Here is a 27,054-nt window from a genome sequence, read left to right as displayed (position 1 = left end):
ATGCATTTTAATGCACGTTTTGATGCACTTTACATCAATCAGAACTTATATCTTACCCATGAGAAAGTCAAACACTGTCATATCGATGACCTCCAGAAGCCTGGTGCCGCCGTCATATGGTGGCGTCTGTTTCACCCCTTCACAGTAGTCACTGTCAACTTCCCACCTGGAAGACAACGTGAATTTTAATTACTATTTTTGTAAAATTTTTAAGATTGTGAACAGAAGTTTTTGCAAATGTGGCCAATATCAAAATGAGGAGCAGACAAAGCAATAATTTAATAGAGGATATTAACTATTTAAGGGGAATTGGTCATTAGATTTGGTTGGGGCATCGTGAATCGGACACCGGCTGCGCCATTGGAGCCGTATATATTTTACTCTTAAATTCAGAGTAAAAATACCCTGAGAGACGGGGAACATATGCCTCCTTCTCCCTGCCCTGGTCTAGTTGATTTGCAGGTCCCGAGACATCAATGTGGAGTCAGTGTCTCATTCATGATGTCCGTGGATTGGTTCCTTTAATTTTGCAAATAATCGTGATTAAAAATGTTTTGTGTGCACAGCTCCGATACAGAATATTGTGTCTCTATGGAGCTGTAAAACCATGGCTCCGAAAACACTTAGTGGCCATTTCTAGGTACTGCACCTTAACTTCCATCTACTTGTGTTGCACTCTGGAGCTGTCACTAAACCCTGTATGTTCATGTGCTGCTCCCACTCAGTACATTGCTTACATTCAGCTGCCGCCAGAGCACAAAGTATATAATGGAGGTGCCGGGTGTCGATTCACCACCGATCTGATATTGATGGCCTATTCCACGGAAAAGTCATCACTATATTAGTCCCAGACAGCCCCTAATAGTATCTAATACCTAAGTCTAGGATCAAAGTAAGGAGTAAAGTAAATAAATACATTAATAAATCAATCAGACTACACATGAGGTTTATTTGTAGTCTGTAACCATGGAGACAGATAGGTCTGTGCAGAAACTGTATAAGCAAAGTGGAAGGAGAATGTTCCGAAGCCTCTGAACATATATGTATATATAAATATACATATATATATATATATATATATATATATATATACAGTATATATAATGGTGTGATGCGTATAATGGCATGATATGTATATAGATATATATCCATAAATACATTATATATACAGTGGGGCAAAAAAGTATTTAGTCAGTCAGCAATAGTGCAAGTTCCACCACTTAAAAAGATGAGAGGCGTCTGTAATTTACATCATAGGTAGACCTCAACTATGGGAGACAAACTGTGAAAAAAAAATCCAGAAAATCACATTGTCTGTTTTTTTAACATTTTATTTGCATATTATGGTGGAAAATAAGTATTTGGTCAGAAATAAAATTTCATCTCAATACTTTGTTATATATCCTTTGTTGGCAATGACAGAGGTCAAACGTTTTCTGTAAGTCTTCACAAGGTTGCCACACACTGTTGTTGGTATGTTGGCCCATTCCTCCATGCAGATCTCCTCTAGAGCAGTGATGTTTTTGGCTTTTCGCTTGGCAACACGGACTTTCAACTCCCTCCAAAGGTTTTCTATAGGGTTGAGATCTGGAGACTGGCTAGGCCACTCTAGGACCTTGAAATGCTTCTTACGAAGCCACTCCTTCATTGCCCTGGCGATGTGCTTTGGATCATTGTCATGTTGAAAGACCCAGCCACGTTTCATCTTCAATGCCCTTGCTGATGGAAGGAGGTTTGCACTCAAAATCTCACGATACATGGCCCCATTCATTCTTTCATGTACCCGGATCAGTCGTCCTGGCCCCTTTGCAGAGAAACAGCCCCAAAGCATGATGTTTCCACCACCATGCTTTACTGTAGGTATGGTGTTTGATGGATGCAATTCAGTATTCTTTTTCCTCCAAACACGACAAGTTGTGTTTCTACCAAACAGTTCCAGTTTGGTTTCATCAGACCATAGGACATTCTCCCAAAACTCCTCTGGATCATCCAAATGCTCTCTAGCAAACTTCAGACAGGCCCGGACATGTACTGGCTTAAGCAGTGGGACACGTCTGGTACTGCAGGATCTGAGTCCATGGTGGCGTAGTGTGTTACTTATGGTAGGCCTTGTTACATTGGTCCCAGTTCTCTGCAGTTCATTCCGCGTGGTTCTGGGATTTTTGCTCACCGTTCTTGTGATCATTCTGACCCCACGGGGTGGGATTTTGCGTGGAGCCCCAGATCGAGGGAGATTATCAGTGGTCTTGTATGTCTTCCATTTTCTAATTATTGCTCCCACTGTTGATTTCTTCACTCCAAGCTGGTTGGCTATTGCAGATTCAGTCTTCCCAGCCTGGTGCAGGGCTACAATTTTGTTTCTGGTGTCCTTTGACAGCTCTTTGGTCTTCACCATAGTGGAGTTTGGAGTCAGACTGTTTGAGGGTGTGCACAGGTGTCTTTTTATACTGCTAACAAGTTTAAACAGGTGCCATTACTACAGGTAATGAGTGGAGGAAAGAGGAGACTCTTAAAGAAGAAGTTACAGGTCTGTGAGAGCCAGAAATCTTGATTGTTTGTTTCTGACCAAATACTTATTTTCCACCATAATATGCAAATAAAATGTTAAAAAAACAGACAATGTGATTTTCTGGATTTTTTTTTCTCAGTTTGTCTTCCATAGTTGAGGTCTACCTATGATGTAAATTACAGACGCCTCTCATCTTTTTAAGTGGTGGAACTTGCACTATTGCTGACTGACTAAATACTTTTTTGCCCCACTGTATATATATATATATATATATATTTATATATATATATATATATATATACAGTATATACTAGATGGTGGCCCAATTCTAATGCATCGGGTATTCTAGAATATGCATGTCCACGTAGTATATTGCCCAGTCACGTAGTATATTGCCCAGCCACGTAGTATATTGCCCAGCCACGTAGTATATTGCCCAGCCACGTAGTATATTGCCCAGCCACGTAGTGTATTGCCCTACTACGTAGTATATTGCCCAGCCACGTAGTATATTGCCCAGCCACGTAGTATATTGCCCAGCCACGTAGTATATTGCCCAGCCACGTAGTATATTGCCCAGCCACGTAGTATATTGCCCAGCCAAGTAGTATATTGCCCAGCCATGTAGCATATTGCCCAGCCATATAGTATATTGCCCAGCCACATAGTATATTGCCAAGCCACGTATTGCCCGGTGACGTAGTATATTCCCCAGTGACGTAGTATATTGCCCAGTCACGTAGTATATTGCCCAGTGACGTAGTATATTGCCCAAGCACGTAGTATATTGCCCAGTTACGTAGTATATTGCCCAGTTACATTGTATATTGCCCAGTGACGTAGTATACAGCACAGAGCCTCGTAGTATATTGCCCAGTCACGTAGCATATTGCCCAGGTACGTAGTATATTGCCCAGTTACATAGTATATTGCCCAGTGACGTAGTATACAGCACAGAGCCATGTAGTATATTGCCCAGCTACGTAGTATATTGCCCAGCCACGTATGTCACAGGTTAAAAAATAAAAAATAAACATATACTCACCTTCCGAGGGCCCATTGTAGTTCGGTCACATGACCGTGACGTAATGGCAGGTCCTTCTCGCGCAGGCGCGCAGGACCTGTGATGGCATCGCAGTCAGATGACCATGACGTCATGGCAGGTCTTTCTCGCGCAGGTACGCAGGACCTGTGATGACGTCGCAGTCACATGACCATGACGTCATGGCAGGTCTTTCTCGCGCAGGCGCGCAGGACCTGTGATGACGTTGCGGTCACATGACCGTGACGTCATGGCAGGTCCTTCTCCCATACCATCGTTGGCACTGGAACCTGCCGCTTGCATGGAGCGGTCACCGGAGCATCGCGAAAGGTGAGTATATAATGATTTTTTATTTTTTTAATTATTTTTAGCATTAGATGTTTTTACTATTGACGCTGCATAGGCAGCATCAATAGTAAAAACTTGGTCACACAGGGTTAATAGCGGCGGTAACGGAGTGAGTTACCCACAGCAAAATGTGGTCTGCTACCGCTGGCATTAACCCTGTGTGAGCGGTGACTGCGGGGAGTATGGAGCGGGCGCCGGGCGCTGACTGCAGGGGAGGGACTAATTGGACTGTGGCCGTCGCTGATTGGTCGCGGCAGCCATGACAGGCAGCTGGCGAGACCAATCAGCGACTTGGATTCCATGACAGACAGAAGCCGCGACCAATGAATATCCGTGACAGACAGAAGGACAGACAGACAGAAAGACGGAAGTGACCCTTAGACAATTATATAGTAGATATATTATGTGACAGAGTCAGTGGTGAGGTGATGTGATGGAGGGGAGATACGTGTCACTGCGCATGATTGCGTCAGTGAAGTAAAACCAGAATCATTTCCTCCAGCACACTATGTGTTTGGTTGGTATATTGAAAGTTATATTATGGGCTTGTTTTAGTGGACCTGCATAGAGCGGGAGGAAGGAGGACCTGTGTGATGTCAGGATCATGTGATCAGTCACATGATGGAGAGTCACATGGTCTGGCTTTAACTAACTGAACTCCAGGGTTAGTCTGGGCTGTTGAGGGCCTGGAGAGGAAGACTTCAGGAGAGTGTTTGTGCACATAGTGCTTGTGCAAGGGCATTGCTAACCCTGAGTGGGCTGACCCCCACTAGTGCAAGGACTGCACGAAGTGCTACCATTTTGTTTTGCTGTTTTGCCCAGAGGGCTATATTTTCTTTACCACAACTTGGTTTATGCGGTACTAGTAAACCAAGTGCATCCTTAAAAGCTTAAAAGACGCAGTGTTCTATAGACTACCTCCGTGTGCAGCCGAGTGAGCCGATCTACCACAATATATATTGTGGTGCAGTGACCAGTGTTACAGCCAGGCAGCGCTGTGTGTGTGCTTCAAGATGCGCTTGGAGGCATAAATGTGATGAAACAGTGACTGGCAGAATTGTAGATGGCCAGTATGTGTGTCGCAGAGGAGGACACTCTGCGCTGTCAATCTAAAGTTATGTTGTGGTCTGGGACCTGTTGTCCCACATGTAAATGTGTAAGTTCTAATGGGAGATTGGCAGGGCTAGTTGTGTGAGATGGGCGGGACAAACTAGCCACACACACCCACACTCCCACCCAGGGAAGTGGTTACGGGTATGTAATGTGACCAGGGTGTGGGTCACATGTTCCTGTGTGGTTCCTGTGTTTGGATCTGAGTGGTCCAAGTGCAAGGCCTTGGAAGCCTGTGTTGGAAATCCTGGGAATTCCTGAATAGCACATGGTTGGGCTTTGGCACTGAGTAGCCTGTGTGCTGTAGGTCCTGCACGGTCAGTGTTGGAGGCTCCTGGGAGTGGAGTCGTCCTGTGTAATCTGACTCTGCAGTGATGAATCGCAATTTTGCTCCTTTAGTCTGTCTTCAGCACATAGGTCAATAGTTTGTTTTTTTTATCAAGACTATCTACATAGTTACTTTACTATTTATTTTAGATGCATTTGATCCATAAAAGTGTTGTTTTCTAATTTAATGTCGTTATTGATACATTTGTTTTGTATATTTTGAGCTCTGGCATAATTGCAGAATTGGTGCAGATGCATTTGCTGATATGTAGCATACAGGGGAGCTCTTTCCAGAATATCTCGGTAAATATAGCCTGAATTAATTGCTCCGATAGAGGATTTACAGGCAAACACTGTGCTGCTTTATTAACCCCTGGATAAGCACTTGGCTCTTAAGAAAGCAGTGTGAATGAATTTTGCATTAGGGCCTTGGCTGGAACTGCACCCAGTCCTTGAATAATGAGATACTCTGCATTTTATTCAGCGTAGCGAATCCATCAGCTGGATGATGAGGCATTTTCCATATCTGTCTGAAAGCCCCTAGTGCGAGATTCCTTTTATTAAGCACGGAACATTTTCAGCTCAAAGGACGGTGCGCTGTGCCCTCTCATGTAGGAGCCGCATTCACAGACCAAAACAAAGACTGATCTGATATTTTTATACCTAGAATTCATCTTACCCCACGTTGAGGAAATGCGCGGCACAAATACGTCTTAGAGAACAGAACAGGCAAAGAGCGGCCATTATCATTCTTTCCAATCTCGCCGAATAATAAAAATCAGCCCTCTTCGTAGAAATGATGCTCGTTAATTCTGTCAGCGTGGGCCTTTCTGTGCACTGGGGATAATAGTAAGGCTACGATTCTGTATGGCAACATATCCATTAATGCCTGGTCTAGTACAGGTGGAGATGTCGGTATTTTAGCCCTGGCTGGGCACAGATATATCACAATGAATCCAAAAATGAAGTTTCCAACTGACAAAAATTGTGATGCACACAAGGGCGCGCAATTGTGCACTTTTGAAGAACAAGAGACCCATATGATGCCCTTGTATGGGGGCCCCTAGGACCCCATCCTCATTGGAGCACACGTCATAAATCCCCTGCAAAACGGGTAACAGACGCATGTGCTAACAGGGCTATAGACTGTAATGATGACGACAGAGCAAACATGAGGTCAGCTCTGTACTTTTGGAGAACAAGAGACCCATGTCATGCTTTTGTATGGGGGCCAAAAGGGCCCTATCACTGTCGGAGCATACATCATAAATCCCTTACAAAATGGGTTCCAGACATATGCGCCAATGGGGCCATAGACTGTAATGATGACGACAGAGCGAACGTGAGCACTGCCACACACTTTTGCAGAACAAGAGCCCCATATCATGCTCTTGTATGGGGACCCTCTCCCCTTTAGAGCATACTTCATAAATCCTCTGCAAAACGGGTTACAGACGCATGCGCCAATAGGGCCATAGACTGTAATGATGACAACAGAGCGAACGTGAGCACTGCCATGCACTTTTGCAGAACAAGAGACCCATATTGTGCTCTTGTATGGGGACCCTCTCCCCTTTAGAGCATACTTCATAAATCCTTTGCAAAACGGGTTACAGACGCATGCGCCAATAGGGCCATAGACTGTAATGATGACGACAGAGCGAACGTGAGCACTGCCGTGCACTTTTGCAGAGCAAGAGCGCCATATCATGCTATTGTATGGGGACCCTATCCCGTTAGAGCATACATCATAAAACCCCCGCAAAACGAGTTACAGACACATGCGTCAACAGGGCCATAGACTGTAATGATGATGACAGAGCGAACGTGAGCACTGCCGTGCACTTTTGCAGAACAAGAGACCCATATCGTGCTCTTGTATGGGGACCCTCTCCCCTTTAGAGCATACTTCATAAATCCTTTGCAAAACGGGTTACAGACGCATGCGCCAATAGGGCCATAGACTGCAATGATGACGACAGAGCGAACGTGAGCACTGCCACACACTTTTGCAGAACAAGAGCCCCATATCATGCTCTTGTATGGGGACCCTCTCCCCTTTAGAGCATACTTCATAAATCCTCTGCAAAACGGGTTACAGACGCATGCGCCAATAGGGCCATAGACTGTAATGATGACAACAGAGCGAACGTGAGCACTGCCATGCACTTTTGCAGAACAAGAGACCCATATTGTGCTCTTGTATGGGGACCCTCTCCCCTTTAGAGCATACTTCATAAATCCTTTGCAAAACGGGTTACAGACGCATGCGCCAATAGGGCCATAGACTGTAATGATGACGACAGAGCGAACGTGAGCACTGCCGTGCACTTTTGCAGAGCAAGAGCGCCATATCATGCTATTGTATGGGGACCCTATCCCGTTAGAGCATACATCATAAAACCCCCGCAAAACGAGTTACAGACACATGCGTCAACAGGGCCATAGACTGTAATGATGATGACAGAGCGAACGTGAGCACTGCCGTGCACTTTTGCAGAACAAGAGACCCATATCGTGCTCTTGTATGGGGACCCTCTCCCCTTTAGAGCATACTTCATAAATCCTTTGCAAAACGGGTTACAGACGCATGCGCCAATAGGGCCATAGACTGCAATGATGACGACAGAGCGAACGTGAGCACTGCCGTGCACTTTTGCAGAGCAAGAGCCCCATATCATGCTCTTCTATGGGGACCCTATCCCGTTAGAGCATACATTATAAAACCCCCGCAAAACGAGTTACAGACACATGCGTCAACAGGGCCATAGACTGTAATGATGACGACAGAGCGAACGTGTGCACTGCCGTGCACTTTTGCAGAACAAGAGACCCATATCGTGCTCTTGTATGGGCCTGTGCCCATCCCTGCTGATAAGGTGCTTTCACATTGCGTTGTGTCCCCCGAATCCACCTGTAAAACGGTCCAGAGGCACGCGCCGATGTAGACATAAACTGTAATGGTGACGGCTCAGTGAATGTGAGCTCTGCCGTGCACTTTTTCGAGAATGGACACCTTTTTTCGGGAGTCTACTACTTTTGAGTGTCCGCATCCTGTAGGTGTACACTCGTAAAAAAGTGCACGGTATAGCTCATGTTCGCTTTGCCGTCACCATTACAGTCTACGGCCCCATTGGCACAGGCGTCCACACCCCATTTTGTGGGGGATTTCTGAAGTATGTCCAGACGAGGACACAGAAAGCAATGTGACAGCACCCTTACAACAAGGGGTCCAAGTCTAGGTAGGTCATGTGGCCATCAGCATGGTCACCAAAGAACCTTTTATTTGGGCCGATTATTGGCTAATTATTAATAAACCAAACCACCCAATCATCAGTTAACTCTATAATTTATAGGAGTCATCACATCATTAAGAAGAAGAAATGGGACCAAACGATTGAATAAATAATTATTCAATCCCCTTATAATTTGCCCATGTAAAAGGGAATTAAACCATTGCCAATTTGTAATATAGTCAATCAGCGCTAAAAAAAGGTTCACTAAACTTGGAGGTAAGCCATCCAGACCCCTGCTGTCCAAACTGGGAGGACAAGGGAAAGAAGCAAGAGGAATAAATGTGGAATATGGCGAGCAGAAGGGAAAGAGTGGTGAAAAGCAGCGATGAGAGAAAAGAAGCAAAGAGTTAATGAGTGAGAGTAGACAAAAAAGCAGCACTAAAGGGGACCTGTTTTTTTAAATAACGCTTTTCTCCTGAATGTGGCGCTTTTTTTTTTTTTTAGTTCCAGTGCCTCTCCGTTCCTGAGATATGACCCTCAAATACCTGTATGAACTTGATAGTCAAGGAGGCAACACAGAGAAGAGTTGACCACCAATGAAGAAGCAACCATATCTCAGGAGCAGAAAAGCTCAAAAACAAAATCAAAACAATGCCAGATTCAGAAGAACAGATAAAAAAATATGTAATTTCTGGCAAGTGACAGGTCCTCTTTAAGCAGTGCGAAGGCTCAAAGAACACAACTTCTACGTGGAAAGCAGCTCACAGGTGAACTGTATGAGGCATCAGTACCTCGCATAGTATAGGTTTGGAAGAGAATGACTTAGCCCCCATCATTGCTGCTCCATTATTGCCCGATGAGGCCAAGCACAGCCCTTCAATTAAAGATACACTCTGCTGCAGAAGACTAGTGACTTTCAGCCATGCAAGCAATCAATGTCCTTGTGGAGACAGGTACCGGTACCTATAAGCTACTCTTGCAAAACAGTAAATGCAATAAGCCAGGGCTAGCAGATCAAGTGGAAAATGTAACAACTGGGCCAATTCATGCCTCTTTTATTTCTGCTTTGGCCTTTGGGCAGGGGTACGCCTTTATTGCTTGCGACATTTGATAGCGCCAATACTATTCTTGTCCTAGGACTTTTGGTGTTGCTTTTTATGGGATATAAGGGGTTAATTTTAGTCTATATATATAAGCACTCTTTCCTGGGAGCCCTGCTTGGGGCAGTCAGCTATTTAACCCCCTGAAGCTCTGACTCCCACTGCCAGTCAATAGGGTTGCTGTCCTGGTTTATCTTGCTGTGTTGTGGTCCTATTTGATCTGATTATTCCCGTTCTCTGACCTCTGCTATTTCTAGTTTATTGATGTTTCTCCTGCCTTACAATTTTGCACTTCTTAGTTCTGACCCGGCTGTCTGACTCTTATTCTTGCCAGCTTGCATTAGCAAACATCAGCTGACTCCATGGCCCAGCCTAGTAATCTCTGTTAGAAATGAGTGAACTCAAATTTTTAAGCTCGGGGTTCGTACCGGACAGTTGGCATCTTGTGCTAAATGCTCAACATGGACTTCTCCCAGAAGTCCGTTGCAATCTTCAAAGTTCCGGGGAAAGTCCGTTATAGAGACAGAGAGAGAATTTTCCAGATGAGTTCTGGTTCACGTTCGAATACAGTTCTGGTTCTTGAACCAAACTTTGGAGTAAAATTCAGATCAGGTACCAGAACCCGAACTTCCCTGGTTCTGCTCATTTAGTCCCTGTGTAAGTCCAGATGCCTGGATAAGGGTTAATGGGTAAAGGCCAGGTCAACCCCAGGGATCTGGAATACGAAATAGCAAGCACCAAGTCTGTTCATCGTAGCCATTCACGCTATGTGAACATGAACTTTGCCCACGTGACAAGAAAACTGAGATTTAGTGTTTCATTCTTATGTACGTTTCTAACCTAAAGCCGATGCGTTTAACATATAACACTGCGACGTAGTAGTGGTATAGAACTTTATAAAACAAAACACAAAAAGTTTTACAACATAATTATTGTGGCCGGTTGACTCACTAGCTTGCTTTCAGAGGTAGACAAAGGAACGTTTCTGGGCTCAAACACCTGCTGGCTTATTAAGTATGACATAAACCTTGGCAGAATTTAACAAAATAAACATTGCTTTTCCGGCATAATGACAAACCAAAAGATAATTTATAGCAGAGTCCTTATATTTGCGGGATTCGCCCGCTCAGAACCCCATAAGTCTTCAGCTCCACCTAGAGCCACGTCTGGAGACTTCCCTCTCCAAACACCCAACAGAGAACCTAGCAGTTGGACATTTAACATTCCCAACCACACCTTTGAGGTGGAGATATGGTGTGTAGGCGTCCTCTTACACCTACTCGCAAAAAAACCAAACCCTTGTAATGGCTGGTTTACCCATCAGCACATAGCATGCTGCAGAGAAACTTATGTATTTCACATCACAAAAGCTAGCAACCTTCGTGACACATATCTCCCCTAACATACAGCGCCAGTGACTCTGTCACAATATCCATAAACTTCTGAGCTATGAAATGATGACGAATAATCACAAAGTTGGCGAAACATTACCAAGCTGACAACTTTATTTAGTGTTTAGCTCAGACTTTCGTGAGAAGACTTTTACTAAAAGAGGTTGAGTACCCCCGCTGTAGACTATATGGTATAGCAACAGCGATTTCAGAAAGAAGTCAGTCCATGTAAAGCAAAGATCAGGAGTTCTCTTTCCCGCTGATACAAAGAAGCGGCTTCTATTCAACCGCACTTTCCGTCAATAAAAGCCACATCTGAAGGAAACATCTTCAGCCGTTTCTATGTGCATTTAAAGGCATTTGTCTGCAGCATTAGATCTCTTTTCATTGTATAATTCATCCACCGCTTTTATTTATTCGGAAACCAAAGTGACTAATGCATGGAAGAATTCTCTGCAGCATGTTGTCCCCTCTGAGTTATTTTTACATTCTGTCTAATTAAGGCAGTGATATTTGTAAGCACGGCAGTCAGTCTGCTCCTTTGTTAACAGTTGCTGAAGTCATGGACCATACATTATTTCTCATCTAGGTGAGACGTGGGTCTGCAAAATTAGAGCTTGTGATTTATTTTTTAAAGAAACACTAAGCTGAAAGAGGAAAGCTAATAAAGGTGATGCTCAATACAGCGAGAAAGGTAAATGGTTCATGAGAGTCTTAGAGTTCTATCTATCAATAATCCAATCTATAGATCATTGGTGGTGGACATATCCAAGAGGACAAGGGTGTAACTATAGTAAGCGCAGAGGCTGCAATTGCACCCTGGACCTGGAGTGTAAGAGGGCCCAAAAAGTCCCTTTGGCCATTTTAAAAGACTATTAATATTAAAGACCTGTGATAGTTGGGGGCCCCATTTAACATTTTGCACTGGAGCCCACAACCTTCAAGTTATGCATTTGCAAGAGATGGTCCCAGCGCAGGAACAATTTAGTAAGAGCGAGGGACTCGTCATATAGCTCTATGCTTCTCTAGGTACATGTTTTAGTAAGGGTTCATTATTTTCTGATCTTTTACTAAGCAAGTTGTTACCCTTAAAGAGGTTGTCCACTACTTTTACGTTAATGTTCAATTTTTAGGATAGGGCTTCAGCCGGGGTTCGGCACTTGGCACCCCCACTGATCAGCCGTTATCGGTGCAGACGGTGGTGGCAGCAGGCCAGAAGTACTTACTTGCTAAGCTTGGTCATCTACTTGTAATGGCTGGGGCTTTTTATTGCACATCCGCCAGCTATTGAATTGAATAGGAGGTGGATGTGCTGAACCCGGTGGCAGCCACTACAAGTAGACGGCCAAGCTCCACAAGTCAGTACTTCCGCCACCAGCATCAGAAGCAGCTGATCGGCGGAGGTGCTGAGTACCGGACTCCGTACGATCAGACATTGATGCCCTATCTCGAGGATAGGGCATCAATGTAAAAGTAATGGACAACCTCTTCAATGAAATTGCACCATCAGAAAATGAACTGTTGTTTAAATTGGGTTTTTTTGCATTGTTTATTTTCGATTTTTGGTTATTTTTTGTTTTCACCATCTTTATTAAAAATAAAAGAATGAAATGTGACAATTTTCGGACTGGCCACAGGGGATTTTTTATACTCTAACTTCCTGATGTTTCAGGAAACAAAACATGTACATAGCCACAATGGTTAGACCCCAAACCCTATCTTTTCTATGGTAGCATCTAATGAGCATGTGCAAACTGCGAAAGGAGAGGGAACATGGGAGCTGTGACATCACCTGCTGTGATAAGTGGATCCTGTGTTATCAGATGTGTATAGAGGCATTATCTGCCATTATAATCCTGCCTCTGCTGATAAGGAAACTGTTGAAAACTCTTACTGAAAGGATAGGACACAGGAGTCTAAAATAGCCCTAGTAGCCAGTGTGAAAATTCCAGTTTTTCTAATTTAGTTATTTATACACAGATATGAATAAAAGCCATTGCAAAATATAAAAAAATACATGTAAAACAAAAAAACTGATTTAATCGATAGGTTACTTTCCAATAACCCACTGTAAATTACTTTCAGCCAGGACAGGTGAACCTAGCCCACTGGAGCGTCTTTCATTGGATAGTCTTACTCTACATTGGTTGGTGGGTTGCAAGCTTCCATCTTAGGGACTGGCTGGAGACAAGACCCGAGCTCTGTTTCTATAATGAGCTCCAACAAAAGAGCTGTACAGAAGACAACTCCATTTGAACCTAGGTCGTTTGTGCTATCTCATCATCTCCCCTGTTCAGAGGAGCGTACACGCATGCATCTCCAATGAAGAAAGTTGAGTAAGCTGCTGCCAAGAACCTCTTGCAGTATCTCATCTCCCAGACCAACAATATGGATGTGAGTTCCACATGTATGACCCTTCTTTTCCCTGATTGCATCAGTCAAGACACCTTTATACATAAAGGTTGGCTAGTCCAGCAAACCCAATGAATTTAGCTGACTTTTCCCTTCTGTATCGGGGGCTTAAGAGCTGATGGACTTCAGAATCATTTCCTCTGGTGACCCAAGGATCCCTACTTTCATGCACTGATTTAAGTTATGTAGATATGACTTCATTTTTGTAGAAGAGGTACTCGGCACCACAAAAGTAAATGAGACTGTAGGTCTTCCAGCAGTAAATTTATTTTGATCCGGCAAGGAGTCAACAACAGATGTGGTCAACGTTTTGACCGGGAACGGTCTTTGTCACCCTGCTTGCCGCATTTCTTGATTCCGGGCTCATGCTCCACACAGGTTCTCGTTGACATCTTATGTTTTACGTTATTGCTCTACTAAATTTTGCCCACCTGCACCTGCAGCAGATGTAATTGATAAAGACCTTTCCCAGTCAAAACATTGGATCATATCTGTTTTTGACTCCCTTCCAGATTAAAAGAAATGTACCCTGCAGTAAGACCTACCCTTCATTTTCTTTTGTGTTTCTGATGTTCCTACCTCTACTAGTCTGGACCATAAGTCCCTTCCTCGAGCATACAATTCTTTTAAAAGGACGGTGTTCCAGTCTTTCTTCTTCCAATTTTAATTTTTGTATTTTTGCAGTGTTATCAGACCCCTTTTTTATGGGACGGGGATGTGCATATGACGTTTGACCTTGCTCCATTCTGGTTCTCACGGGTCTCAATATGGCTGAGTTCGGGAAATAATAGATCGTAGTCAACGGCACAGGAAATTCAGATAAGAGACATTAGGTTCAGTGTCTCCTTAACAAGACGGATTAAGCGGATCTATAAAAGGGTTAATGCTACGCCGGGAGAAGGTAATCAAGCAATTATCTGATGACACATCAGCCCAGCCAACCCACTGCTCTGCTCCATCCTCCCCTCTAATAAGATCTGAAGGGATAAGTCTTCGGAAATCATATCCACATAGCTGCCAGGAATGATAAATGAACAGAATACAGACGTGTAATGCAATAGACGTAGCGCGCCGGCCTGATAAGCTTTTAGAAATCCATAAACAGAAGTGCATTAGGTGCCGTATATCCATAAAGGTGGAAATTTATCAATTTCCTTACGGCCTTATCCAGTGCTAATATAAAGGCTTCATGTAATACAGAACATTTTCATGGGTTCTTCCAAAATGCCGAATGGTGTACTTCGCGATAAGGTCGCCCAAAGGATTTGCTTTTTAGAGAGTAAATGGAGCCATAAAATATAATCTACTCTGCAAATTTAAGAAGAATATAATACATTATGATGCGGTTTATCACGCTCACATGCATTTATCGCAGTTTACGCCGGATAAACATCCGGCTATGGCACAAAGTAGAGGCTGAAAGAAAAGAAAATCAGAATAAATGCGGTTCTTTTAGTGTCACAATGACAAGTGACAGATCCTAATACGCACAATAGCAAAGTGAAGGCAACAGTACAAAGACTATTAGGAGTTATGACAGTCGATAGAAGAGCGGCTTTTCGAGCTGATGGAAGAAGACTCCGTAAATGACAATTTAGGGTTATTAATGAAATCGCTTTTAGACATATTTATGGATGGTCGGCTGAAGATATTTAGGCGTTTGCCTGTTCTGTAGAATGGGAAGTCTTTCCTTAGGATAGGCCAACATTTTGGTGGGGGACTGACTTGTAACTGTTTAAAGGGTTGAAAACATCACAAGTAGCGATGAGCCAACGTGCTGGGATGGGTTGGTACCTCAGCATGCTTAGGTGCTAACTGAGTGACTTCGGTGTGCTCGAAAGATATGTTGTAGTCCCCGCGGCTGCATGTTTCGCGGCCGGTAGACAAAACATGCAAGGATTGTCTTACAAACAGGCAATCCCTGCATCTGTTGTGGCTGTCGAACACCGTGAGACATGCAGCCGCTGGGACTCGAACATATTTTTCGAGCACCCCGAAGTCACTCGGTTAGCACCCGAGCATGGTCAGGTACCAACTTATCCCAGCACATTGGCTCATCACTACTTGTGATGTTTTCAACCCTTTAAACAGTTAGCCGACCGGATGACAAGTCAGACCCCCACCATAATATTCGAGCTTGCCGAAGACACTCGGTTAGCACTCAAGCATGGTCAGGTACCACCTTATCCGATCACGATCACTCGTCACTAGGTCGCAATATTAATGCACTGCAGGATGCAGCGCCTCCCATGAAAAAGGCAAAGGTAGCACAGTGACAACATAATGGTGAAACAACCACTCACACTGACCATTCATGGTGGAGGTGGTCGCCTAGTATTATAAATGCAGTGGCTAGATATATCATTGGTCCAAAATATGCAGCCGCGCAAGGGCCCAAGTGGTAAGGGGGCCACTTTTACCTTTAAATCAACAAGAAGGTCCTGATACAGACACAAAGAGAGGCCCAGATACTGTTCTTGAACACAGAGATGAAGCTTGTATAGGGCGCCAGTCACACAGATACAAGTAGCGCGCAGTTTCTGGCTTACAGTCTACTAGTGACGACCATACTGTTAGACCAGGCAGCTGCCCAAAACTGTTTAAGTGCACCACACAAGGACAGACGCCATATTCTCAAAGCTAACACTAAAGGACCTGGCTGCACCCTACAAAAGATGAAAAAATGTGCAACGATGAAAATGTAAAAGATGAATGAGGCATCGGTCGATAGTTAGGTCAAAATTTCCATCGCAACCCACTTCAAGGGACCTCATTGTTTTGTGAATCCCTACACTAAAATTCAAACCAATCCCTGCAAGAGTTGTGGTTGTCGAACACCCGCGAGACATGCAGCCGTGGGGACTTGGATATATTTTTTGAGCACGCCGAAGTCACTCGGTTAGCACCGAGCATGCTCAGATAGCACCTTATCCCAGCATGTCCGCTCATCACTAGTACTATTGACTCATGTGGTACGATAGAGCGATTTATTTTAGTGCAATTTTACTAATTTATGACATTTATTATTTAGGAACTAAAGCGTATGACACTGATAAGGCACTAAGTAGGCTGATTATTTGTAATAAATAATCGTAATTCTGGCCATAAAACAAAACCATGAATACTAGAGAGAAGGAGTACACACAAGTATGGCCTGTCTTTGTGGAAATAAACGGGGGCTGTAGAAATCACTCGTCTATTCATGATTCAATGAAGCCATTTTTGACACAGATATACATATGTACTAAATACACAGTGCACGACCCGTACAATAATAGAATAATATGGACTTACTCGGCTTTTTTGCGTTTATGGTATGAACGTCTCCACGGATTCCTCCACGTCTTCCGTTTTGCTAAGGACAAGTCTGGAAGGAAAGCAGCCAAGGATCCTTCTATCTGATCGGGCTTTCCGCAGAGAGCATGTTCTGTTGAACAGTAGTAAGAACATTCTCCATAGAAACAAATGTTGTTTGCTGTAAGAAAAACAAACGATGACTTAGAGTCAGTGGCAGAATATGAACAGTAAGAAGAAAATACAGTCAACGAAATATCCAGACTCAGGTCAACGTCAAGGTCCATCGGTAGTTCGCCCAAGTTTTGTCATCACATTTGTAGTATCCATTGGTCGAGATAGGAATTCCTTCTGGATGAAAGTGGTCACATTGTAACCATGTTGACTTTATTTTTCTAAACAATGGGGATTCTTATCAATCATCTCATCGACTATTCCTGAAATCATACCTGAAGTTTATGAACTGTCCTATATAGGGCAAAACAATCTACGTTTATGTTTGCAGTTTGAGTTTTTGTTTTTTTTTGTTTGCAGTTTTAGTTTTATCTATTTATTATGTTTGTGTTTTAACATTGCAGTTTATCTTTTATGTTTTGCGGTTTATGTTTTATGTTTGCGTTTTTTTGGTTTATATTTTATGTTTGTGTTTTATGTTTGCGATTTCTTTTTATGTTTTGGGTTTATGTTTATATTTTATGCTTGTGTTTTTAGATTGCAGTTTATTTTTTATGTTTGCGTTTTTTGTTCATATCCTATGTTTGTGTTTTACGATTGCGATTCATATTTACGTTTGCAATCTATGTTTTAAGATTGCACTTTATGTTTCTTGTTTGCGCTTTACATTTTATGTTTGCGCTTTATGATTTATGTTTGCGTTTTTGGTTTATATTTTATGTTTTTGTTTTATGTTTGCGATTTATTTTTATGTTTTGGGTTTATGCTTATTTTTTAAGTGTGTGTTTTAAGATTTCAGTTTATTTTTTAATGTCTGTGTTTTTTGTTCATATTTTATGTTTTTGTTTTATGTTTGCGATTTATTTTTATGTTTTTGGTTTATCCTTAACTTTTAAGTGTGTGTTTTAAGATTTCAGTTTATTTTTTAATGTCTGTGTTTTTTGTTCATATTTTATGTTTGCGATTTCTTTTTATGTTTTGGGTTTATCCTTAACTTTTAAGTGTGTGTTTTAAGATTTCAGTTTATTTTTTAATGTCTGTGTTTTTTGTTCATATTTTATGTTTTTGTTTTATGTTTGCGATTTCTTTTTATGTTTTGGGTTTATCCTTAACTTTTAAGTGTGTGTTTTAAGATTTCAGTTTATTTTTTAATGTCTGTGTTTTTTGTTCATATTTTATGTTTTTGTTTTATGTTTGCGATTTCTTTTTATGTTTTGGGTTTATCCTTAACTTTTAAGTGTGTGTTTTAAGATTTCAGTTTATTTTTTAATGTCTGTGTTTTTTGTTCATATTTTATGTTTTTGTTTTATGTTTGCGATTTCTTTTTATGTTTTGGGTTTATGCTTATCTTTTACGCGTGTGTTTTAAGATTTCAGTTTATTTTTTAATGTCTGTGTTTTTTGTTCATATTTTATGGTTTTGTTTTATGTTTGCGATTTCTTTTTATGTTTTTGGGTTTATGCTTCTATATCTTTTATGTTTGTGTTTTAAGATTTCAGTTTATTTTGTATGCCTGTGTTTTTTGTTCATATTCTATGTTTGTGTTTTATGTTTGTGATTCATGTTAATGGCTTGTTTTCTGTATACATTTTATGTTTGCGGTTTCTGTTTATATGTTGTGTTTTATGTTTGCGGTTGTTTTATCTTTGCGGTTTAGCATACCCATGGGAAATCTGGATTTTTTGGGGGCACAATACGGAGTCAAAAATTTTACCATTTTAATATTGTCATCTAAACAAGTATGAATCAGAAATGAAAGGGTTTATAACGGCCGGGTTAAAACCTATGTTGTCAAATCTGTTCTTTAGCTCTGTATTAGGGACAGAAAAAAAAAACAAATTGATGGAGAGCCGCAAGGCAGAAGCCTTTGACTATAATATTCTGTGTTACGTTTGTTGTAATCTCATACCCTGAGGGTAAATGGACCCAACTTAAGAGATGATGTGATTAAAACTTGTAATTAATATGGTCTAATAAATAAAGATGAAAATGACGGGTGGTATTGCTGTATAGCATTTCTTTGGGACTCCTCTATGGGCTATCACTCTCCTAAATCTAATATATCGCCTACCTAGATTAGTGGCTGGAGTTTACCCGCTAGGATAGACTTTCCAAGGACGTGTATAAATGTCAGAGCTGGCTAAAACTCCCTCATAGCCTCCTTGACAAGTTTCGCCATGACTGGCTTCATCAGGGGACTGAGGCTAAGCTTCTATTGTCACGTTTGTTGGGCCCTTCATTTTTAAGGGAGCCTAAACGTTAGACTAAAGTGGGCTAAACATTTCGATATAGGCAGGATCGGTCAACAGCCTAATACAGTATGTACGGGTCCACGAGTAATGATGTTGGGGGACATAAGGGTCAAGCAGTCCAATCATTTAGATATTCAGGAGGAGGCTCTACCCGCCAAACCCAAAGTAGAAATCTGTGATCCTGGCGATAGCATGAGCTAATTTCAGTGGATATTTGTGGATACTTATCATTTTATAGACGATTTCTGATTTTTAGGATACATATACTATATTACAACGTCTCATGTCTGAGGTCTTATTATTGTACAAGTATCTCCATATTAATTAACCGTATTGAATTTTCCGCGCATTATGCCGCGGGCAGCAGTATACTGTTGATAAATCTAATTTAATCATTATTTATGCTCTCCCCGCTCGATTCATAGACAGGGCTACGAGTTTAATTGCCTCCTAATAAATGCCACAAGTCAAGCTAGTCAGAAACAAAAAAAAAAAAAAAATTAAATTTCATCCGTAAACTAAGGAGATTACAGATAAAAGCCTGACGCGCCTCTGGACCGTCGCTAAACAAATTCCTGGGGTCTACAAAACAGATAAATGGGGAGCGGTGAAAATAATCCACACTTAACGAAATCAAAATGCTGATGCATTGGAATTATAGAGAAAACCGAGTCCCAGATTGAATTTCATAGTGCCGCCTAACCATCCCCATACAGAACATTACTGAATATTGAATAAAAATATTGACAGATTTCACAGGAAGGGAACTTTATCAGCCAAGCTGAAGGATGATCAGCCAGCAGAGGAGGCAAAATTGCAAATTATTATGGCTTTTTGGCAGCGTAGACTCTGAATATATGAATAATAGTTCCCTGTGTCATTTTTTTGGGATGGGAGTAATGTGATATTTTGCTTGGTTTTAGATGGAAACATCCATAAAAGAAGCACCTGAATTGCTTTAAGTGAATTGGACGTTGTCATTGCACAGTCTGAGGAAGTAAATAAGTAAAATTACTCCTCTGCGTATTCATGGATGCCGAGTATCTCAGAAGCTGATGTATTTTGTGTTATTGTTCTAGACGTTTCGGGAAATGAGCATGTATTACCGCCAGGATAGTACACCAATAACAACACCACACAATGAGAAATAACAGTACCAAAAAGTGCCACAGAAAGGCGCTATAGAGTGCATAAATAATACCACCATATAATGAAAAATAAAAGTACCATACAGTGCCTGAAGATTATTGCCCTAGTGCCAAATAATGGTACTATAGAGTGCATAAATAATACCACCACACAACGAAAAATAACAGTACCAAAAAGTGCCACAGAAAGGTGCTATAGAGTGCATAAATAATACCACCATATAATGAAAAATAACAGTACCATACAGTGCCTGACGATTATTGCCCTAGTGCCAAATAATGGTACTATAGAGTGCATAAATAATACCACCGTATAATGAAAAATAACAGTACCATACAGTGCCTGAATAATAGAACCATAACGTGCCGCAGAACGGTACTATAGGGTGCCTAAGTAATATCACCTTATAATGAAAAATAACAGTACCATACAGTACCCAATGATTATTGTCCTAGTGCCAAAAAATAATGGTACTATAGAGTGCATAAATAATACCACTGTGTAATGAAAAATAACAGTACCATAAAGTGCCTAAATAATAGCAGTATAACGTGTCAAATTATGGTACTATATGGTACCTAGGTAATACCACCATACAATGAAAAATAACAGTACCATAAAGTGCCTAAATAATAGCACTATAATGTGCCACAGAACGGTACTATATGGTGCTTAAGTAATATCACCATACAATAAAAAATAACAGTACCATATAGTGCCTGAATAATACAACCGTAACATGCCACAGAACGGTACTATAAGGTGCCTATCACCTTATAATGAAAAATAACAGTACCATACAGTGCCAGCAGATTTTTGCCATAGTGCCAAATAATGGTACTATAGAGTGCATAAATAATACCACCATATAATGAAAAAATAACAGTACCATAACGTGCCAAAGAATAATGCTATAGGGTGCCTAAGTAATACCACCATATAATGACAAATAACAGTACCATACAGTGCCTAAATAATTGCACCAAAAGGTTTCATATAACGCTAAATAATACTGCCATAAAGTGTCAGATAGTGACAGCACAAAGTGCCAATATAATACTACTATACAATGAAAAATAATGACACCATAGAGTGTCTACATATTACAAATCTACTGTACCTTGCAAAATATCAATATCATAAAAGACCTAAATGTTTCCATCATACAATGCCAAATAACTGTACTATTGAGTGCTTATACACCGTACATGTATTCAATGAAAAATAACAATACCATAGAGTGCCTAAATAATAGGACCAAAAAGTTCCAAAGAACACTAAATAAGACTGTTAAAAAGTGTCATAATTATGCCATAAAGTGTAGCTATAATACCAACATACAATGAAAAATAATAGTACCATAGAGTGCCTAAATAATACCACTGTACTGCACCAAATAACGGTACTATAAAGGACCCAAATCTTTCCATCATACAGTGCCATACAACTTTAATGTTGAGTACCTAAATACATGTATACACTGAAAAATAATAGTACCATAGCGTGCCTGAACATTTCCACCACATAGTACAAACAAACAACGGTACCATAAAGTGCTTAAATAATACCACCATACTGCACCAAATAACAGCACCATAGAGTGCCTAAATAATACCACCATACTGCGCCAAACAACGGTACCGTAAAGTGCCTTAAATAATACCACCATACTGCACCAAACAACGGTACCTTAAAGTGCCTAAATAATGCCAACATACTGCACCAAACAACGGTACCGTAAAGTGCTTAAATTAAACCACAATACTGAGCCAAACAACTGTACCGTAAAGTGCTTAAATAATGACATCATACTGCGCCATATAACAGCACCATAGAGTTCCTAAATAATACCACCATACTGCTCCAAACAACGGTACCGTAAAGTGCCTTAAATAATACCACCATACTGCGCCAAACAACTGTACCATAAAGTGCTTAAATAATACCACCATACTGCACCAAATAAAAGCACCATAGAGTGCCTAAATAATACCACTATACTGCGCCAAACAACTGTACCATAAAGTGCTTAAATAATACCATCATACTGCACCAAATAAAAGCACCATAGAGTGCCTAAATAATACCACCATACTGCACCAAATAAAAGCACCATAGAGTGCCTAAATAATACCACCATACTGCACCAAATAACAGCACCATAGAGTGCCTAAATAACACCACCATACTGCGCCAAACAACGGTATCGTAAAGTGCTTAAATAATACCATCATACCGCGCCAAACAACTGTACCATAAAGTGCTTAAATAATACCACCATACTGCACCAAATAACAGCACCATAGAGTACCTAAATAATACCACTATACTGCGCCAAACAACGGTACCATAAAGTGCTTAAATAATACCATCATACTGCACCAAATAACAGCACCATAGAGTGCCTAAATAATACCACCATACTGCGCCAAACAACGGTACCATAAAGTGCTTAAATAATACCATCATACTGCGCCAAATAACAGCACCATAGAGTTCCTAAATAATACCACCATACTGCGCCAAATAACAGCACCATAGAGTGCCTAAATAATACCACCATACTGCGCCAAACAACTGTACCATAAAGTGCTTAAATAATACCACCATACTGCACCAAATAACAGCACCATAGAGTGCCTAAATAATACCACTATACTGCACCAAACAACTGTACCATAAAGTGCTTAAATAATCCCACCATACTGCGCCAAATAACACCACCATAGAGTGCCTAAATAATACCACCATATTGCGCCAAACTGTACCATAAAGTGCTTAAATAATACCACCATACTGCGCCAAATAACAGCACCATAGAGTTCCTAAATAATACCACCATACTGGGCCAAATAACAGCACCATAGAGTTCCTAAATAATACCACCATACTGTGCCAAATAACAGCACCATAGAGTGCCTAAATAATACCACCATACTGCGCCAAACAACTATACCATAAAGTGCCTAAATAATACCACCATACTGCACCAAACTGTGCCATAAAGTGCTTAAATAATACCACCATACTGCACCAAATAACAGCACTATAGAGTTCCTAAATAATACCACCATACTGCGCCAAACAACGGTACCGTAAAGTGCCTAAATAATACCATCATACTGCGCCAAACAACGGTACCATAAAGTGCCTAAATAATACCACCATACTGCGCCAAACTGTGCCATAAAGTGCTTAAATAATACCACCATACTGCGCTAAATAACAGCACCATAGAGTTCCTAAATAATACCAGTATGTAGTGCTCACATGGATCTTAAAAAAAACGTGTAGTCAGAAAATGATCCATTGTGTAAATTAGGTTTTCATGTTACCGGTACATGTATTTCATATGATCTTTATTGAAAATAAGAATTTGCAATTTTCACACTGGCCACTGAGTTTATTCCAGTCTCCGAAATCCTGTCCTTACAGGAATAGTTCTCAGCAGTTTCCATATCACCAAAGGCAGGATTACATTGACAGCTAACACCTGTGCACACAGCTGATTACACAGGGTCCACCAATCACAATAGGCGATTCACAGCTTACCTGCTCCTCCTCCCTTCACATTAACCTTTGCACATGCTCATTAGATGCCTCAATACAAAAAGATAGTGTAGGAGGTCTGACCATTGCGGCTAATGTACACTTGAACTCCCTGAAACAACAGACAATTAAAGTAGAAATAAAGCCTAGTGTCCAAAGGAAAGGTGTTGCTCCTATCCCTGAGAAAGACGTGAAGCTAAATTGACCTTGACATTCCTTCCTCGTAGGTTTCAAAGCAATGTCTGCCACTATCATAGGTAGAATTATAGAGATAGTAGTCATAATAATGTGTTATAAGCAGGTGGAGTATTAATAGGTCCCGCCCCCGAGGAACAGACTTTAGGCAAACTTTAATATAGCTGCAATGAGAACCACAGGGCGATAGCGGCATTCAGCACAATAACATTATTCACTTTGAGGGAGGTATCTCTTCTTTAAAGTGCAGCAGTAGGTTCCTTTTATATTCGACCAATCAGACGTCTGCATTGAGCTTGTACGGTTCCTCCCCCGCTTAACATACTAAGAGACATAATTGGCTGCTTATCAAATTAACCCTAGCGTCTTTATAAAATAGGAAATATTGCGAGCCCCATTCTAGACAGGGACTAACATGAATGGTGACATTCTCCATACAGAACTGCAGAATATATTGGTGTTCTATAAACAACATAAAATAAATAGGATATTTACTAGATTAGTTAAAAAAAAAACTACACCTTTTTTTTTTTTCCAGAAACAGCGCCACCCTCTTCCACAGGCTGGGTCAGGTATTGCAACTCAACCCCATTAATTTTAACTGCAATACCAGACTCTGCCTTTGTACAAAAGTGGCGCTGTTTCTGGGAAAAAAAAAATACTTTTTTTTTTAATATCATACTTCTCCATCAATTGCAACATAACCTGATTATTTTCAACTCCTTTCTCAACAGGTCTAAGTGTTTTTTTTTTGTCTTTTTTTTTACATACATCAGCAACTAAAACAAGTGGTGTATAAATCGGCTCTGATATGCAGATAGATATGAGCCAGAGATGCCTCATATAAAAGAATTCCCACTTTGGTAAAAAAAAAAAATATATATATATATATAATTTTTTTAAAAGAGAGACAGATAAAAGCAATTTAAAAGATGCTTAATAACCAGCAGGACCATCTGCTTTTAAGGCAGGGCACATTCTCCAGCAGCCTCTTTGCTTGGTGTGATAACAATTTTATTTCATTTTCACAGCAGCGTCCCTTGTGATAAAAATAAATGATTTATAAGGAAATCTTCTAAAGGAGAGAAGGGAAGGGAAGGAGGCTCGCTTCCATCTGATTCAAATTCCATCTTCACATGAGCACAATATATTCCATTTGTTAGGAGGAGGAATCTCGCACGTTCTCCTGCTTGGTTATGTACTTCAGATGAAATCTATGTCCTTCCTATGTGTTGTGATGTCTCAACAAAACTGCAGTGTATACTTACAATAATGCTCTGGATAATTCTAATCCAAACTGAAAATTACCTGGTCTGGCGGGCGGCGTTTGTGCCGGTTCACGTGCCGCTGCCTGTCTGTAGGACCACTGCACAGCACTGCTTGGCTTATTCTTACTCCCAGTATGTATTAGATCATGCAGTATTTATGGACAGTGCATGGTATAATTTCCATTATACAGTATATTGGTGTGTAATATCATCAGGAAGGCGTCTGATTGGCTCGAAATTTATTCCGCGCCCCAAACATACAGCCATTGTCATTAAAGAGACTCCGTCAGTAGGATCAACACTCCTAAAGCTGTCTATACGGGCATGTAGGTCATAGGAAGCTGAATAAAATGACACCTTGATATCCGCGATCCGATGTGTTATTCCCGAGAAATCTATGTTTTTCTTAATATGTAAATGAGCTGTTAAGATCTATGGGCCGGACATAGATCTCCCCGAGAATATGCCTCCAGAGATTATTATAAATGAAAGGGGGTGTTACAATGTGAGACATATTGTAACAGAGAGGAGCCAGAAGAAGGCAGTGTCTGACTTCTCCTACTCCTGTTTTGAAGCGCTTCACCTTCATATTAAACTCTGCAGGTTTCATTTAGCAGTGCAGGGGTTAATCTGCTCAGTAGAGAGCTCTTGGAGCTTTCCTGCATTAAGGCTCTCAGCTGTTCACTGTTGGCCACTCCTCTCTCCAATATATCCTATGTATTCAAGGCCCCGGCAAGCACTCAGTGCCAGAGCCAGCCTCATGGTGCATGGTTTAGGAGATGGTGGTTTGTTGTTGTTGTTGTTAGAGAAGGCGTTTGGAGGATTTATCTGTAACTGTTGCTAAGTTTTGGTTATGTGCTAATTTCCCTTCTTCTCCTACTTTGGTTTTACACCATCCTCCACTTCCCGGTGTTTACCTCTGTTGTTTATTTGTTGTTTTCCTTTATCCCTGTTCATATTACCTTGTTAGTCTGGTTGGTGTATTACGGTACACTACTACTCTCCTCTTCCCTGGGTAGGACAAGAGAACTGGCTGAGGGTGGATTCAGGAGCTGAGGCAAGGTACATGACCCCTTCATCTTCCACATCATAAATAATTGGAGAAACAGGCAGAGCTAGGGCGCCCCTAGCATTAAGGACAGGGAAGGAGTCCCTGGTCCCGAGACACCCGACAACAGAGTAATGACACATTTAATGACTAACAGCCTGCTCTCCTGATCCACATGTCTAAATTGGTAACATCCCCTATCATTTATACTAAGCTCTGGAAGCAGATTCTCTGAGAGATCTATGTCCGGCCCATAGATCTTACCAGCTCATTTACATAATATGAAAAACGTAGATTTCTCGGGAATAAAACATCGGATCGCAGATATCAGGGTACCATATTATTCAGCTTCCTATGACGTGCATGTCCATATAGACGGCTTAGAAGGATTGATCTTACTGAAAGATTCCTTTTAAGATCTGTCTTCCGCATAAAAAAACAACAAGAAGTCGTGGAAGTGATAATATGGCCTCCAAAGGGCCCTGATCTCAACATCACAGCATCTGATTGGGATTACATGAAGAGACAGAAGGTGTTACACAAGTGACATTCTCAGAAGATCTGTGGTTAGTTCTCCAAGATGTTTGGAACAACTTCCCTGCTGAGTTCCTTCAAAACCAGCATGTAAGTACCTAGAAGAACTCGTGCTG

At 41.2% G+C, this 27,054-nt stretch overlaps 1 protein-coding gene across 1 annotated transcript in view; it reads right to left on the bottom strand.

The window, feature by feature from the left end:
* FAM20C (FAM20C golgi associated secretory pathway kinase) overlaps positions 1-27,054 on the bottom strand; it is a 170,503-nt gene that overhangs the window by 9,182 nt on the left and 134,267 nt on the right. Inside the window, exons 6-7 of the mRNA XM_069734248.1 lie at positions 16,770-16,950; positions 57-166 (exon numbers count right to left, since the gene is read on the bottom strand). Coding sequence (XP_069590349.1) covers positions 57-166; positions 16,770-16,950 — 291 coding nt within the window. The remainder of the gene's footprint in view (positions 1-56; positions 167-16,769; positions 16,951-27,054) is intronic.

The sequence above is a fragment of the Ranitomeya imitator genome, chromosome 7, assembly GCF_032444005.1.
Source record: "Ranitomeya imitator isolate aRanImi1 chromosome 7, aRanImi1.pri, whole genome shotgun sequence".
NCBI classification, from domain to species: domain Eukaryota; kingdom Metazoa; phylum Chordata; class Amphibia; order Anura; family Dendrobatidae; genus Ranitomeya; species Ranitomeya imitator.
Note: the sequence above shows the minus strand (reverse complement) of the source record. Positions and strands in the feature narration are given on the sequence as shown.